We start from the raw sequence: 16,649 nt of genomic DNA on the forward strand, positions 1-16,649 counted from the left end.
TCGTTGTTACGGCCATGTTTCATCCAAATGAAGCCATCTTGCACTATTTGAATGGCCTTGAAATTTGATGTTGAATTTTGTTGCCATCTATTATCGTTGTTACGGCCATGATTCATCCAAATGAAGTCATCTTGCACTATTTGAATGGCCTTGAAATTTGATGTTGAGTTTTGTTGCCAACTATTATCGTTGTTACGGCCATGTTTCATCCAAATGAAGCCATCTTGCACTAATTCATTGGCCTTGAAATTTGATGTTGAATTTTGTTGCCATCTATTATCGATGTTGCGGCCATGTTTCATCCAAATGAAGCCATTTTGCACTAATTCAATGTTGTAGAAATTAGAAATTCGAATTTGTATATACCTCACACATACACCTTGACATCCTTACACATACACCTTTTCTATATGTACATCTTGTTTGTGCGATCACACCTAGGTTTAAGTATCTCAGGCAATACTGTCAAATAGAGATGTCATTCGTGATTGAGCGCTAAAACAGAAAACACGCAATTCTTCAGCCTTCAGTTAATTCTTCCGAAATTAAGAAAGATTACAATTCAGAAGTGGGATAAACCGTTTGTGCCGAAAAATGCTTACAAAAGAGGAACTTCTTTGTGCTTTGGAAGTTGCTAACATCGAAGTGCCTCCGAAAGCAACTTTAATACAACTACGCATGTTGTACGAGCAAAGTGTACCGAAAAACAAAATGGAGGAACAATCAACCCAGAATTTCATTCCTCAAAGAGTGTGTGCAGATGAAGACGAAGTGACGAACAATGGAAACCACGTTGCAGCAGCCGCCATCTTGATGAAAGACAAAGCTGCTCCGACATCTTCGACGCAAGGTGCTTCATTCGACGCAACTTCTCATCAATTGGAATTAATGGCGCTACGAGCAAAAATTATGGAAATGGAACAGCGGCAGACGTTTACGGATGGTCGATTGGTTCATCCCGAGGAGTTGAAACATTTGATACCGGAATTTTCTGACGGCCTCGGTATCAATAAGTGGATCAATACGATTCGCTACAATAGCGAATTATATGGATGGCAGGATCGCACGATGCTTTTATATGCAGGCAGTCGGTTGACTGGAGCAGCAAGCGAATGGTACAATGGCTCCCGTAACACTTTGAAGACATTCGACGAATTCGCTGACACAATTAAAAAGGCTTTTCCTGATCGCTGTAACGAAGCCGTTATTCATAGCCAATTAGCATCGGTCTACAAGAAAATTTCTGAGTCGTACACAAGCTATGTATACCGAGTAAATGCGCTGGGAATGTCAGTCCACGTGAGTGAGGAGGCTATCATAACTTATGTCATCAGAGGACTTTCTCGTGACCCTCTCTATGATAGCCTTGTGACCAAGGATTACCGCGATATTTACGACCTGATTGACAACATTAAGCGATATGAATCCCATCTTCTGTTGCGCAAAAACCCAGAACGCCGCAGCCCATCTCACATCAACACCATTTCCCCGAGACCGATTCCACCAAGACAAACGACGACAGAACCTCTTCGATGTTATAACTGCTCGAATCATGGACATCATTCATCGCAATGCACACAACCTCGCCGAGCTCCGGGTTCCTGCTTCCGATGTGGTAGCACATCACATGTCATTCGCAACTGTCCTGTCCCAGATAGACGTCAACTAACGGTTGCTGCGGTACAGGGCAACGACAATGAAACAGCGCATCTAGATTCTGGGGAAAATGGAAACTTCGTTCAACTTGAGGCCTATCAGGAGGTAGGTGTAGCTTTTAAGAGAAACAATGTTTGGAGCCCAGGGTTAATTATAACATCTCTTTTTGATTCCGGTAGCTCTAAAAGCTTCATAAATGAAGCCATTGTTCCGGTTACAAAACTAAGCGCTCCCCAACCAAGTGGATTTCGAGGAATAGGAAATGTGAATTTACAAACTCTTGGAACAGTACAGCTAAAACTTAGTTTTCGTAATCAAACATTCATTCACAATTTCTATATTTTACCAAAAAGCTACATGTCCCTATCCATGATAGTAGGGAGAGATTTGTTATCAGAATTTAACATCACACTCGCTCAATTCCGTAAACATTACAGCAAACTTATGCTGATGAATTTAAATAAAGATAAAATTCTGAACTTAAAAAAACCGGGTTTTTACCATAAGCTCCAAACGTTGGGTCTTTTACGTAGTTCGATCCAGGCTCCCTTACCAGAGGTATGCAAAGATTCGAAATTGTCCGATCCCAATATTTCTTCAAAATTCATTTCGATATCAGACAAATCTGAACATAAACAACAATATGACACAACTTTTTCTGAAATGTGTTCTATAAATATTAGCGATGAGGCTAGCACTATAAATGTTGGAGAACATCTTTCTAAAGAACAAGGCATTGCTTTAAGATCAATAGTGTCCAATAATTACATTAATTTTCCGGATAAACATATAATACCATCTGCTCATAAAATGCGAATTAGCTTAACTCATGATACTCCTATTTTCACAAAGCCTAGACGACTTTCTTTCGATGAAAGGAATAAAGTAAAAGTCATTGTGAAGGATTTATTAGAGAAAAATATAATAAGACCCAGTAACTCTCCTTATGCTTCCGCACTGGTACTCGTTAGGAAGAAAAATGGCGAAATTCGTAAGTGTGTCGACTACCGACCTCTTAATAAAGTAACAATCCGCGACAACTACCCGCTTCCACTCATAGAGACGTGCCTAGAACACTTGGACAATAAAAAATTCTTTACGTTACTAGACCTAAAGAGTGGTTTTCATCAAGTGGCAATGGACGAGGATTCAATTAAATTCACAGCGTTTGTTACTCCAGACGGCCAGTACGAGTACACGCGTATGCCCTTCGGATTAAAAAACGCGCCAGCTGAATTTCAGCGTTTCATTAATACAATTTTGCGGAAATTCATCGAGAATGAAAAGCTGGTTGTATACATTGACGACATTCTCATAGCTTCTCAAGACTTTAAAGAACATCTTGAAATAGTTTGTGAAGTTTTGCATACTCTACGAAATAATGGGTTGGAGCTACGGCTTGATAAATGTAAGTTTGCTTACGATGAATTGGATTACTTAGGATACAAGGCCAATCATTCAGGTATATGTCCTAGCGATAATCATGTAAAAATTATCAAAAACTATCCTGTTCCTCAGAACACAAAACAGGTACAACAATGTTTAGGTCTTTTTTCGTTTTTCCGGAGGTTTGTTCCACATTTCTCTAGTATTGCAAAACCACTTACTAATCTTTTGAAAAACAATGTTCCATTTATTTTAGATGATGAGTGTAAAAAAGCATTTGAAACACTCCGAGATAAATTGATAGTAGCTCCGGTGCTTGCCATATACGACCCTAAACGCGAAACTGAACTTCACTGTGACGCAAGTTCGATAGCTTTTGGTTCTGTGCTTTTGCAAAAACAGGATGATGGTAGATATCACCCTATTTCGTATTTTTCCAAAACCACTTCGGCTGATGAAGCTAAATTGCACAGCTACGAGCTTGAAACATTGGCCGTTATATATGCGCTCAAACGTTTCCATACCTATGTACACGGCATTCCAATAAAGATAGTGACTGATTGTAATTCTCTGGTAGAAACGCTTAAAAATAGAAATTCGTCCGCAAAGATAGCACGTTGGTCACTGTTCCTGGAGAATTATAATTACATTATTCAACATCGCCCTGGATTAGCAATGAGTCATGTAGACGCATTAAGCCGACTGGAACATTTGGCTGCCTTCGATGATGTTGATATTGACTTCCAAATACGTGTAGCTCAGGCTAGGGATCCGCTTATCCAAACTCTGAAAAAAGAGTTAGAGACGACGGATGTCGAAGGTTACCAATTACAAGACGGTATTGTATTCAAACGATCACCTTCTAATAGGCTAAAATTATACGTGCCAACAGAAATGGTTAATAATCTGATACGATCAATACACGAACAAATAGGTCATTTGGGAGCCGAAAAATGTTGCAACCAAATAGATCAGAATTATTGGTTTCCTAACAGAAAAACACGGATAATAAACTTTATAAATAACTGCTTGAAGTGCATTATTCACTCTGCTCCATCTAGAGTAAATAATCGGAACCTTCATAGCATCCAAAAAGAACCTTACCCATTTGATACCTTGCACATTGACCATTTTGGACCGCTACCTACATCATCTTTAAAGAAAAAATACTTATTGGTAGTAATAGACGCATTTACGAAATTCGTTAAATTGTATCCAACAACTTCCACTAGTACAAAAGAGGTGTGCAATGCTCTAAAACAATATTTCTCTTACTACAGTCGACCTAAAAGAATAATTAGCGATCGAGGTACATGCTTTACTTCAGCCGCATTTTCCAATTTCCTTTCTTCTCGCGGAATTAGCCATGTGTTGAATGCCACAGGATCACCACAAGCTAATGGTCAAGTGGAAAGGGTCAATCGCATTATTCGTCCCATATTGAGCAAATTATCAAATCAGACCGACCATGTAGATTGGGTGACCCATTTGCTATCTACAGAATACGCTCTTAATAATACCATTCATTCGTCCACTCGTTTTTCCCCTTCTATGCTATTGTTTGGTGTTAACCAACGAGGCCCTTCAGTAGATATATTGACCGAATATTTAGAAGACAAAAACAAAGCATTTTCAGATTTAGAAACTATACGTCCAGAAGCATCATTCAATATTTTAAAATCACAACAAAATAATGAGAAACAACATGCTAAACACCATCGCCCTGCTCCCGTATTCAATGAAGGAGAGTTTGTTGTAATTAAAAATGTAGATAACACACCAAATTCAAACAAAAAACTCATTGCCAGATATAAAGGTCCATACGTTATCCACAAACGTTTACCTAATGACAGATATGTTATACGTGATATCGATGGAATACAAATGACGCAAATACCATATGATGGAGTGTTGGAGTCGGACAAGTTGAGAAGATGGATAGTGCCTCTGGGGGGAGCTTGATCGGAATATGTTCATAAAGCTACACTTAAGATTAAGGGTAGGGCTATACATATGCAGGAAAAATTGAGGTCAATTTCTCGTCAGGATGGCCGAGCTGTAGAAATTAGAAATTCGAATTTGTATATACCTCACACATACACCTTGACATCCTTACACATACACCTTTTCTATATGTACATCTTGTTTGTGCGATCACACCTAGGTTTAAGTATCTCAGGCAATACTGTCAAATAGAGATGTCATTCGTGATTGAGCGCTAAAACAGAAAACACGCAATTCTTCAGCCTTCAGTTAATTCTTCCGAAATTAAGAAAGATTACAATGTCCTTGAAATTTGATGTTGAATTTTGTTGCCATCTATTATCGTTGTTACGGCCATGTTTCATCCAAATGAAGCCATCTTGCACTATTTGAATGGCCTTGAAATTTGATGTTGAATTTTGTTGCCATCTATTATCGTTGTTACGGCCATGTTTCATCCAAATGAAGCCATCTTGCACTATTTGAATGGACTTGAAATTTGATGTTGAGTTTTTTTTGCCATCTATTATCGTTGTTACGGCCATGTTTCATCCAAATGAAGCCATCTTGCACTATTTGAATGGCCTTGAAATTTGATGTTGAGTTTTTTGGCCATCTATTATCGTTGTTACGGCTATGTTTCATCCAAATGAAGCCATCTTGCACTATTTGAATGGCCTTGAAATTTGATGTTGAATTTTGTTGCCATCTATTATCGTTGTTAACGTACTTCACAACATGCCCGTCATGGGTTCAAGCCCCGAATAGACCGTGCTCCCATACGTAGGACTCACTATCCTGCTATGGTAACAATAAGTCACTGAAAGCCAAGCTCACTTCACTAGTGGGTACTTGGCAGGCCCTTGACCGACAGTGGTTGTTGTGCCAAAGAAAAAAAAATTATCGTTGTTACGGCCATGTTACATCCAAATAAAGGCATCTTGCACTAATTCAATGGCCTTGAAATTTGATGTTGAATTTTGTTGCCATCTATTATCGTTGTTACGGCCATGTTTCATCCAAATGAAGCCATTTTGCACTATTTGAATGTCCTTGAAATTTGATGTTGAGTTTTTTGCCATCTATTATCGTTGTTACGGCCATGTTTCATCCAAATGAAGCCATATTGCACTTTTTGAATGGACTTGAAATTTGATGTTGAGTTGTTTTGCCATCTATTATCGTTGTTGCGGCCATGTTTCATCCAAATGAAGCCATCTTGCACTACTTCAATGTGCTTGAAATTTGATGTTGAGTTTTTTTTGCCATCTATTATCGTTGTTACGGCCATGTTTCATCCAAATGAAGCCATCTTGCACTATTTGAATGGCCTTGAAATTTGATGTTGAATTTTGTTGCCATCTATTATCGTTGTTACGGCCATGTTTCATCCAAATGAAGCCATATTGCACTATTGGAATGGCCTTGAAATTTGATGTTGAGTTTTGTTGCCATCTATTATCGTTGTTGCGGCCATGTTTCTTCCAAATGAAGCCATCTTGTACTATTTGAATGGCCTTGAAATTTGATGTTGAATTTTGTTGCCATCTATTATCGTTGTTACGGCCATGTTTCATCCAAATGAAGCCATCTTGCACTATTTGAATGGCCTTGAAATTTGATGTTGAGTTTTTTTGCCATCTATTATCGTTGTTACGGCCATGTTTCATCCAAATAAAGCCATCTTTCACTATTTCAATGGCCATGAAATTTGATGTTGAATTTTGTTGCCATCTATTATCGTTGTCACGGCCATGTTTCATCCAAAAAAAGGCATCTTGCACTAATTCATTGGCCTTGAAATTTTATGTTGAATTTTGTTGCCATCTATTATCGTTGTTACGGCCATGTTTCATCCAAATGAAGCCATCTTGCACTATTTGAATGGCCTTGAAATTTGATGTTGAATTTTGTTGCCATCTGTTATCATTGTTACGGCCATGTTTCATCCAAATGAAGCCATATTGCACTATTTGAATGGCCTTGAAATTTGATGTTGAGTTTTGTTGCCATCTATTATCGTTGTTACGGCCATGTTTCATCCAAATGAAGCCATCTTGCACTATTTGAATGGCCTTGAAATTTGATGTTGAATTTTGTTGCCATCTATTATCGTTGTTAACGTACTTAACAACATGCCCGTCATGGGTTCAAGCCCCGAATAGACCGTGCTCCCATACGTAGGACTGACTATCCTGCTATGGTAACAATAAGTCACTGAAAGCCAAGCTCACTTCACTAGTGGGTACTTGGCAGACCCTTGACCGACAGTGGTTGTTGTGCCAAAGAAAAAAGAAATTATCGTTGTTACGGCCATGTTACATCCAAATGAAGCCATCTTGCACTATTTGAATGGCCTTGAAATTTGATGTTGATTTTTGTTGCCATCTATTATCGTTGTTACGGCCATGTTTCATCCAAATGAAGCCATCTTGCACTATTTGAATGGCCTTGAAATTTGATGTTGAATTTTGTTGCCATCTATTATCGTTGTTACGGCCATGTTTCATCCAAATGAAGCCATCTTGCACTATTTGAATGGCCTTGAAATTTGATGTTGAGTTTTGTTGCCATCTATTATCGTTGTTACGGCCATGTTTCATCCAAATGAAGCCATCTTGCACTATTTGAATGGCCTTGAAATTTGATGTTGAATTTTGTTGCCATCTATTATCGTTGTTACGGCCATGTTTCATCCAAATGAAGCCATCTTGCACTTTTTGAATGGCCTTGAAATTTGATGTTGAGTTTTGTTGCCATCTATTATCGTTGTTACGGCCATGTTTCATCCAAATGAAGCCATCTTGCACTAATTAAATGGCCTTGAAATTTGATGTTGAGTTTTGTTGCCATCTATTATCGTTGTTACGGCCATATTTCATCCAAATGAAGCCATCTTGCACTATTTCAATGGCCTTGAAATTTGATTTTGAGTTTTTTTGCCATCTATTATCGTTGTTACGGCCATGTTACATCCAAAAAAAGGCATCTTGCACTATCAATGGCCTTGAAATTTGATGTTGAATTTTGTTGCCATCTATTATCGTTGTTACGGCCATGTTACATCCAAATGAAGCCATTTTGCACTATTTCAATGGCCTTGATATTTGATGTTGAGTTTGTTGCCATCTATTATCGTTGTTACGGCCATGTTGCATCCAAATGAAGCCATCTTGCACTATTTGAATGGCCTTGAAATTTGATGTTGAATTTTGTTGCCATCTATTATCGTTGTTACGGCCATGTTTCAACCAAATGAAGCCATCTTGCACTAATTCAATGGCCTTGAAATTTGATGTTGAATTTTGTTGCCATCTATTATCGTTGTTACGGCCATGTTTCATCCAAATGAAGCCATCTTGCACTATTTGAATGGCCTTGAAATTTGATTTTGAGTTTTTTTGCCATCTATTATCGTTGTTACGGCCATGTTTCATCCAAATGAAGCCATCTTGCACTATTTGAATGGCCTTGAAATTTGATGTTGAGTTTTTTTGCCATCTATTATCGTTGTTACGGCCATGTTTCATCCAAATGAAGCCATCTTGCACTATTTGAATGGCCTTGAAATTTGATGTTGAATTTTGTTGCCATCTATTATCGTTGTTACCGCCATGTTTCATCCAAACGAAGCCATCTTGCACTATTTGAATGGCCTTGAAATTTGATGTTGAGTTTTGTTGCCATCTTTTATCGTTGTTACGGCCATGTTTCAACCAAATGAAGCCATATTGCACTATTTGAATGTCCTTGAAATTTGATGTTGAGTTTTTTTGCCATCTATTATCGTTGTTACGGCCATGTTTCATCCAAATGAAGCCATCTTGCACTATTTGAATGGCCTTGAAATTTGATGTTGAGTTTTGTTGCCATCTATTATCGTTGTTACGGCTATGTTTCATCCAAATGAAGCCATCTTGCACTATTTGAATGGCCTTGAAATTTGATGTTGAATTTTGTTCCCATCTATTATCGTTGTTACGGCCATGTTTTATCCAAATGAAGCCATTTTGCACTATTTGAATGGCATTGAAATTTGATGTTGAGATTGTTGCCATCTATTATCGTTGTTACGGCCATGTTTCTTCCAAATGAAGCCATCTTGCACTATTTGAAAGGCCTTGAAATTTGATGTTGAGTTTTGTTGCCATCTATTATCGTTATTACGGCCATGTTTCATCCAAATGAAGCCATCTTGCACTATTTGAATGGCCATGAAATTTGATGTTGAATTTTGTTGCCATCTATTATCGTTGTTAACGTACTTAGCAACATGCCCGTCATGGGTTCAAGCCCCGAATAGACCGTGCTCCCATACGTAGGACTGACTATCCTGCTATGGTAACAATAAGTCACTGAAAGCCAAGTTCACTTCACTAGTGGGAACTTGGCAGGCCCTTGACCGACAGTGGTTGTTGTGCCAAAGAAAAAAAAATTATCGTTGTTACGGCCATGTTACATCCAAATAAAGGCATCTTGCACTAATTCATTGGCCTTGAAATTTGATGTTGAATTTTGTTGCCATCTATTATCGTTGTTACGGCCATGTTTCATCCAAATAAAGGCATCTTGCACTATTTGAATGGCCTTGAAATTTGATGTTGAATTTTGTTGCCATCTATTATCGTTGTTACGGCCATGTTTTATCCAAATGAAGCCATTTTGCACTATTTCAATGACCTTGAAATTTGATGTTGAGTTTGTTGCCATCTATTATCGTTGTTACGGCCATGTTTCATCCAAATGAAGCCATCTTGCACTATTTGAATGGCCTTGAAATTTGATGTTGAATTTTGTTGCCATCTATTATCGTTGTTACGGCCATGTTTCATCCAAATGAAGCCATATTGCACTATTTGAATGGACTTGAAATTTGATGTTGAGTTTTTTTGCCATCTATTATCGTTGTTACGGCCATGTTTCATCCAAATGAAGCCATCTTGCACTATTTGAATGGCCATGAAATTTGATGTTGAATTTTGTTGCCATCTATTATCGTTGTTACGGCTATGTTTCATCCAAATGAAGCCATCTTGCACTATTTGAATGGCCTTGAAATTTGATGTTGAATTTTGTTGCCATCTATTATCGTTGTTACGACCATTTTTCATCCAAATGAAGCCATATTGCACTATTTGAATGGCCTTGAAATTTGATGTTGAGTTTTTTTGCCATCTATTATCGTTGTTACGGCCATGTTTCATCCAAATGAAGCCATCTTGCACTATTTGAATGGCCTTGAAATTTGATGTTGAATTTTGTTGCCATCTATTATCGTTGTTAACGTACTTAACAACATGCCCGTCATGGGTTCAAGCCCTAAATAGACCGTGCTCCCGTACGTAGGACTGACTATCCTGTTATGGTAACAATAAGTCACTGAAAGCCAAGCTCACTTCACTAGTGGGTACTTGGCAGGCCCTTGACCGACCGAGTGGTTGTTGTGCCAACGAAATAAAAATTATCGTTGTTACGGCCATGTTACATCCAAATAAAGGCATCTTGCACTAATTCATTGGCCTTGAAATTTGATGTTGAATTTTGTTGCCATCTATTATCGTTGTTACGGCCATGTTTCATCCAAATGAAGCCATTTTGCACTATTTGAATGTCTTTGAAATTTGATGTTGAGTTTTTTTGCCATCTATTATCGTTGTTACGGCCATGTTTCATCCAAATGAAGCCATCTTGCACTATTTGAATGGCCTTGAAATTTGATGTTGAAATTTGTTGCCATCTATTATCGTTGTTACGGCCATGTTTCATCCAAATGAAGCCATATTGCACTTTTTGAATGGACTTGAAATTTGTTGAGTTGTTTTGCCATCTATTATTGTTGTTGCGGCCATGTTTCATCCAAATGAAGCCATCTTGCACTACTTCAATGTGCTTGAAATTTGACGTTGAGTTTTTTTTGCCATCTATTATCGTTGTTACGGCCATGTTTCCTCCAAATGAAGCCATCTTGCACTATTTGAATGTCCTTGAAATTTGATGTTGAATTTTGTTGCCATCTATTATCGTTGTTACGGCCATGTTTCATCCAAATGAAGCCATATTGCACTATTTGAATGGCCTTGAAATTTGATATTGAGTTTTTTTGCCATCTATTATCGTTGTTACGGCCATGTTTCTTCCAAATGAAGCCATCTTGTACTATTTGAATGGCCTTGAAATTTGATGTTGAATTTTGTTGCCATCTATTATCGTTGTTACGGCCATGTTTCATCCAAATGAAGCCATCTTGCACTATTTGAATGGCCTTGAAATTTGATGTTGAGTTTTTTTGCCATCTATTATCGTTGTTACGGCCATGTTTCATCCAAATAAAGGCATCTTTCACTATTTCAATGGCCATGAAATTTGATGTTGAATTTTGTTGCCATCTATTATCGTTGTTACGGCCATGTTTCATCCAAAAAAAGGCATCTTGCACTAATTCATTGGCCTTGAAATTTTATGTTGAATTTTGTTGCCATCTATTATCGTTGTTACGGCCATGTTTCATCCAAATGAAGCCATCTTGCACTATTTGAATGGCCTTGAAATTTGATGTTGAATTTTGTTGCCATCTGTTATCATTGTTACGGCCATGTTTCATCCAAATGAAGCCATCTTGCACTATTTGAATGGCCTTGAAATTTGATGTTGAGTTTTGTTGCCATCTATTATCGTTGTTACGGCCATGTTTCATCCAAATGAATCCATCTTGCACTATTTGAATGGCCTTGAAATTTGATGTTGAATTTTGTTGCCATCTATTATCGTTGTTAACGTACTTAACAACATGCCCGTCATGGGTTCAAGCCCCGAATAGACCGTGCTCCCATACGTAGGACTGACTATCCTGCTATGGTAACAATAAGTCACTGAAAGCCAAGCTCACTTCACTAGTGGGTACTTGGCAGACCCTTGACCGACAGTGGTTGTTGTGCCAAAGAAAAAAGAAATTATCGTTGTTATGGCCATGTTACATCCAAATAAAGGCATCTTGCACTAATTCATTGGCCTTGAAATTTGATGTTGATTTTTGTTGCCATCTATTATCGTTGTTACGGCCATGTTTCATCCAAATGAAGCCATCTTGCACTATTTGAATGGCCTTGAAATTTGATGTTGAGTTTTGTTGCCATCTATTATCGTTGTTTCGGCCATGTTTCATCCAAATGAAGCCATCTTGCACCATTTGAATGGCCTTGAAATTTGATGTTGAATTTTGTTGCCATCTATTATCGTTGTTACGGCCATGTTTCATCCAAATGAAGCCATTTTGCACAGTTCTCTCGTGTCATTTGTAAAGAGCAGACGTATTTACGCGAGAAAACAAACCAAAACAATTTAAAGACAACTAAGTTCAAGTACAACTAGGATGAACAGTGCAGAAAGAAGATGGGAGAATACGCTTCGTATTAGCTTTGCTGATATTGAAGTAAAACCATCGGAAGAAGAGATCTATGATCTAATCGTCAAGATGGTTCTCCCGACGGACAAGCTAATCCGAACTCACCTACATTTCATTCGGAGCACGGTGTATCTACAAATGGGCACACTAGAGCAAGCGCAAGCGGTAGTGGAGAGGAATAAAGGTAAACACGGGAGGAAGTGCGGAAACGTGTTTAACCCATTTGACATCGAGATGGAGGATGGTGCGATCGATGTTTTCCTTCAGGACCTGCCCTACTACATAACCGACGATGAAGTTCGAGCAGAGATGGCTAAGTACGGGGAGATACTTAGCATACGCGAGCTACGGCATCCGGAAGGAAGCCGGCTTGCTGGTATCCTAATGGGAACACGGGCAGTGCGCATGATACGCAAACTACCGATAGCTTCATACATCACGATCGAAGGAGAGGTGACAGGTGTAACTTATCGCGGGCAAATCCGCACCTGTGCGCATTGTCAGCTGCCAGCACATCATGGTGTGGGTTGTGCAGTGAATAGGATGGAAAGAGCAGCACAGAATTCGTATGCGGATGCGCTTAAATCCAAACACACAACAAAAAAACACACACACCAACAACACAACCCATCGGTGCCTCATGTTAACCTTCAACAAAGGCTTGAAAAGGTTACTCAAGCAAACACACAAGGGAGTATAAAACCAACAAACGTGCCACAGGCCGCTACACAAACCGCGGCTTCAGCACAACACACACACGAACCGATAGTTCTTCTAACAAAAACAATACAAAAAAACGCAGGCGAAGGCATGGAAATAGTTCAAGCAGCGAACAGTGAGGATGTAATAATCTTCAAAACGCCGCTCGATATTCCTTCCGATCCTCTCTCAGAACCGACAGAAGAGAATAACACTGGTACAAAGCGACCCACAGATGATAGTCCAGAGAGTGATGCATCCTCTTCTTCCCAGGGCTCGCAAACCAAACGTAAACCCGGACGCCCACTCAAACATCCTAAAACGATGTAAGTACCATTTATATGTAAATCCACTGATATATATATATATATATATATATATATATATATATATATATATATATATATATATATAGATATATATATATATATATATATATATATATATATATATATATATATATATATATATATATATATATATATATATATATATATATATATATATATATATATATATGTTTAAAAAAAAAACTCAATTATAAATGGCTAATGAATGTAGTTATAACATTGGTTCAGTGAACTTGAATACCATATCCAACAAAACAAAAATAGACGCATTGCAGACATTTATACGAACCAATGAATTAGACATTATATTCATGCAAGAAGTATATCAAACAAACTTAACAATCCCTGGCTATAATGTCGTGACAAATGTAAACGATACCATGAGAGGCACTGCAATTGCGTTACGCGAACAGCTTAAATACTCTCACGTAGAGCGCAGCTTAGATTCTCGTCTAATCTCCATCCGACTCGAGAACACTGGTACGCTCTGCAATATCTACGCTCCGTCAGGCAGTCAACGGAGAGCAGAGCGAGAAACATTTTTCAGCCACACATTGCCGTTCTACCTGCGAAACGCACAAGAGCCTGTAATTCTCGCGGGTGATTTTAATTGCGTATTAAAATCAAAGGACGCTACGGGTGGAGGGGATGTAAGTCTTGCGCTCCAGAACGTCATTAACAGTCTAGGATTATGCGATAGCTGGGAGGTGCTGAGAGGAAACTCTGTAGAGTTCTCTTTTATAGCTCGTGGATCGGGATCGCGCATCGATCGTTGCTATGTAACCAAAACTCTTAGCACAAAACTTAGAACGACAAATATGCAAGTAGTCTCCTTCTCAGATCACAAGGCACTAACAATCCGTCTCACCCTCCCGATTCCTCCAGCTTCGCGCAGAAACGGATACTGGCAACTTCGTGCTCACATACTTTCTAACGAAGTCCTAGAAGAATTTAAAATTCAATGGGAAAGATGGACAAGGCAAAAGAGATTTTACAATACATGGATAAAATGGTGGGTAGAATGTGCCAAACCCAAAATAAAATCTTTTTTTCGATGGAAAACTAATGAAAAATACAATGACTTTCGCTTGCATCAAAATGTTCTTCAAAAACAGCTAAGTTCATCCTACGAAAAATATTTACAACAACCAGCTGAACTAAAGAATATAAATTTATTGAAAGGAAAAATGCTTGCTCTACAAAGACGTTTTTCGCATCATTTTACACGTATAAATGAAACATTTATTGATGGAGAAAGTGTCTCCACATTTCATCTGCAGGAGCGGAGGAAGAGACAAAATATTATAACCAGTTTCCAAACAGGCGAAGGCATAAGCTTAGAATCAGTGGAGGAGATTAATAACTACATGTACAGAAAATATTCTGAATTATACGCTGAGAGGACACCTGACACTCAAAATAACCAATCAGTACAACACACGGAAACACCAAGTAACAATTTCTCCAGCAGTTAAGTAATACCAGACGATTGTGTTGAAAACAGGAGTTGCATGAATGATTTTAACAGGCAAGAAGTCCTCTTTGCAATAAAAAAATCTGCTTCACGTAAATCTCCTGGTCCCGATGGGATTCCAAAGGAGTTTTATATTCGCACTTTCGATATAATATCTCGAGAACTAACATACGTGCTGAATGATGCTCTTCAAGGCAATATACCTAGCTGCTTCGTGGATGGAATTATTGTGTTGGTGCAAAAGAAAGGAAGCACAGCGGGCCTCTCAAATTTTCGTCCAATTTCTTTATTAAATTTTGACTACAAACTTCTCTCAAGAATGCTTAAAATACGTATGCAGGGAATAATTGAAACATGGCACATCATTTCACCATCACAAAAATGTAGTAACAAACTGCATAATATTTTCGAAGCTGTTCTTGCTATCAAAGAGAAAATAATAGACTTCAAGAGAAAGAGAATCAGGGGCAAACTCGTCTCTTTCGATCTCACTCAAGCATTTGATCGTGTAGATAGGAGGTTCCTTTGGACAACGATGGCCTCCTTGGGATTCAACGCAAGATTAATAGAACTTTTAACGTATATTGGAAATCAATCCTCGTCACGGTTACTAGTAAATGGACACCTCTCCCCATCGTTTCCTATCCAACGATCCGTAAGGCAGGGTGATCCCTTGTCAATGATGTTGTTTGTTTTGTATCTTCACCCGCTCCTCACCACACTCGAAGGCCTTTGTAACAATCAGAATGACCTAATCAATGCTTATGCTGACGATATATCGGTAATTTCCACCTCCCTTAACAAAATCGAGCTAGTGCGACAAACAATAGAAACATTCGGGTACTATTCTGGTGCAATGCTAAGTATGGAAAAAACAACAGCACTAGACATAGGACACATCACCACCAATAACACAATAGAAACACCATGGCTTCGTACGGTAGAACGACTACGACTTCTCGGCATTCTATTCACCAATAACATCCGTGAAGCAATGAGCAACAATTGGGACATAGTTCAAAAATTCAGGTGGATGGTGTGGTACCACAGAAGAAGAAACCTTAATCTATGCCAAAAAATCACGCTGCTTAATACATTCATATTGCCCAAGGTTTGGTTTACAGCCTCGGTGTGTGGTGCTCGAGAAATGGACATAGCAAAAATAACGTCACTTATAGGCTTATTACTCTGGAGTGGAAGTGGATGTACTAGAGTTCCTCTACAACAACTTGCTCTTCCAAAACTGCGTGGAGGACTAAACCTTCACATTCCAGCCATAAAAGTTCCAGCACTGCTATGTAACCGACATATAACACACAGAGACAGCCTTTGCGTAAGCTCCGAGATAATTAATAACGTAAATGAAGCAAATATCCCAAGCAGCTATCCATGCCTAAAAACTGTAAAAAAACATATGGTGGGTATACCAATTGGATTAGATACCATAATAACGACAAAAAGTCTGACAAAAAAGATAACAAAGTCTCTACCAAATCCCAAAGTATGTTTGGAGACACCAACAAGAAATTGGCGCAGGGTCTGGCATAACATAAGCAGTCGAAAGCTAAATTCCGAACAAAGATCATACCTATATCTATTGGTGAACAATAAAATAAAAAATTGTGCCGATCTTTTTCGTCATCACCGCATTACATCACCAACATGCCCACACTGCCCAATGGATGAAACAATCAAACAT

General features: G+C 38.5%; 1 protein-coding gene across 1 annotated transcript; it reads left to right on the top strand.

Annotated features, from left to right (window-relative positions):
- Positions 1–675: 675 nt before the first annotated feature.
- Positions 676–5,273, top strand: LOC133395020 (uncharacterized). The gene is made up of 2 exons (XM_061663258.1): positions 676–1,761; positions 1,836–5,273. Exons 1-2 carry the CDS (start codon positions 679–681, stop codon positions 1,839–1,841), a joined length of 1,089 nt encoding a protein of 362 aa, XP_061519242.1. The 5' UTR covers positions 676–678; the 3' UTR covers positions 1,842–5,273.
- Positions 5,274–16,649: the final 11,376 nt, after the last annotated feature.

Source organism: Anopheles gambiae, unplaced genomic scaffold (assembly GCF_943734735.2).
Source record: "Anopheles gambiae unplaced genomic scaffold, idAnoGambNW_F1_1 scaffold_22, whole genome shotgun sequence".
Classification (NCBI taxonomy): Eukaryota; Metazoa; Arthropoda; class Insecta; order Diptera; family Culicidae; genus Anopheles; species Anopheles gambiae.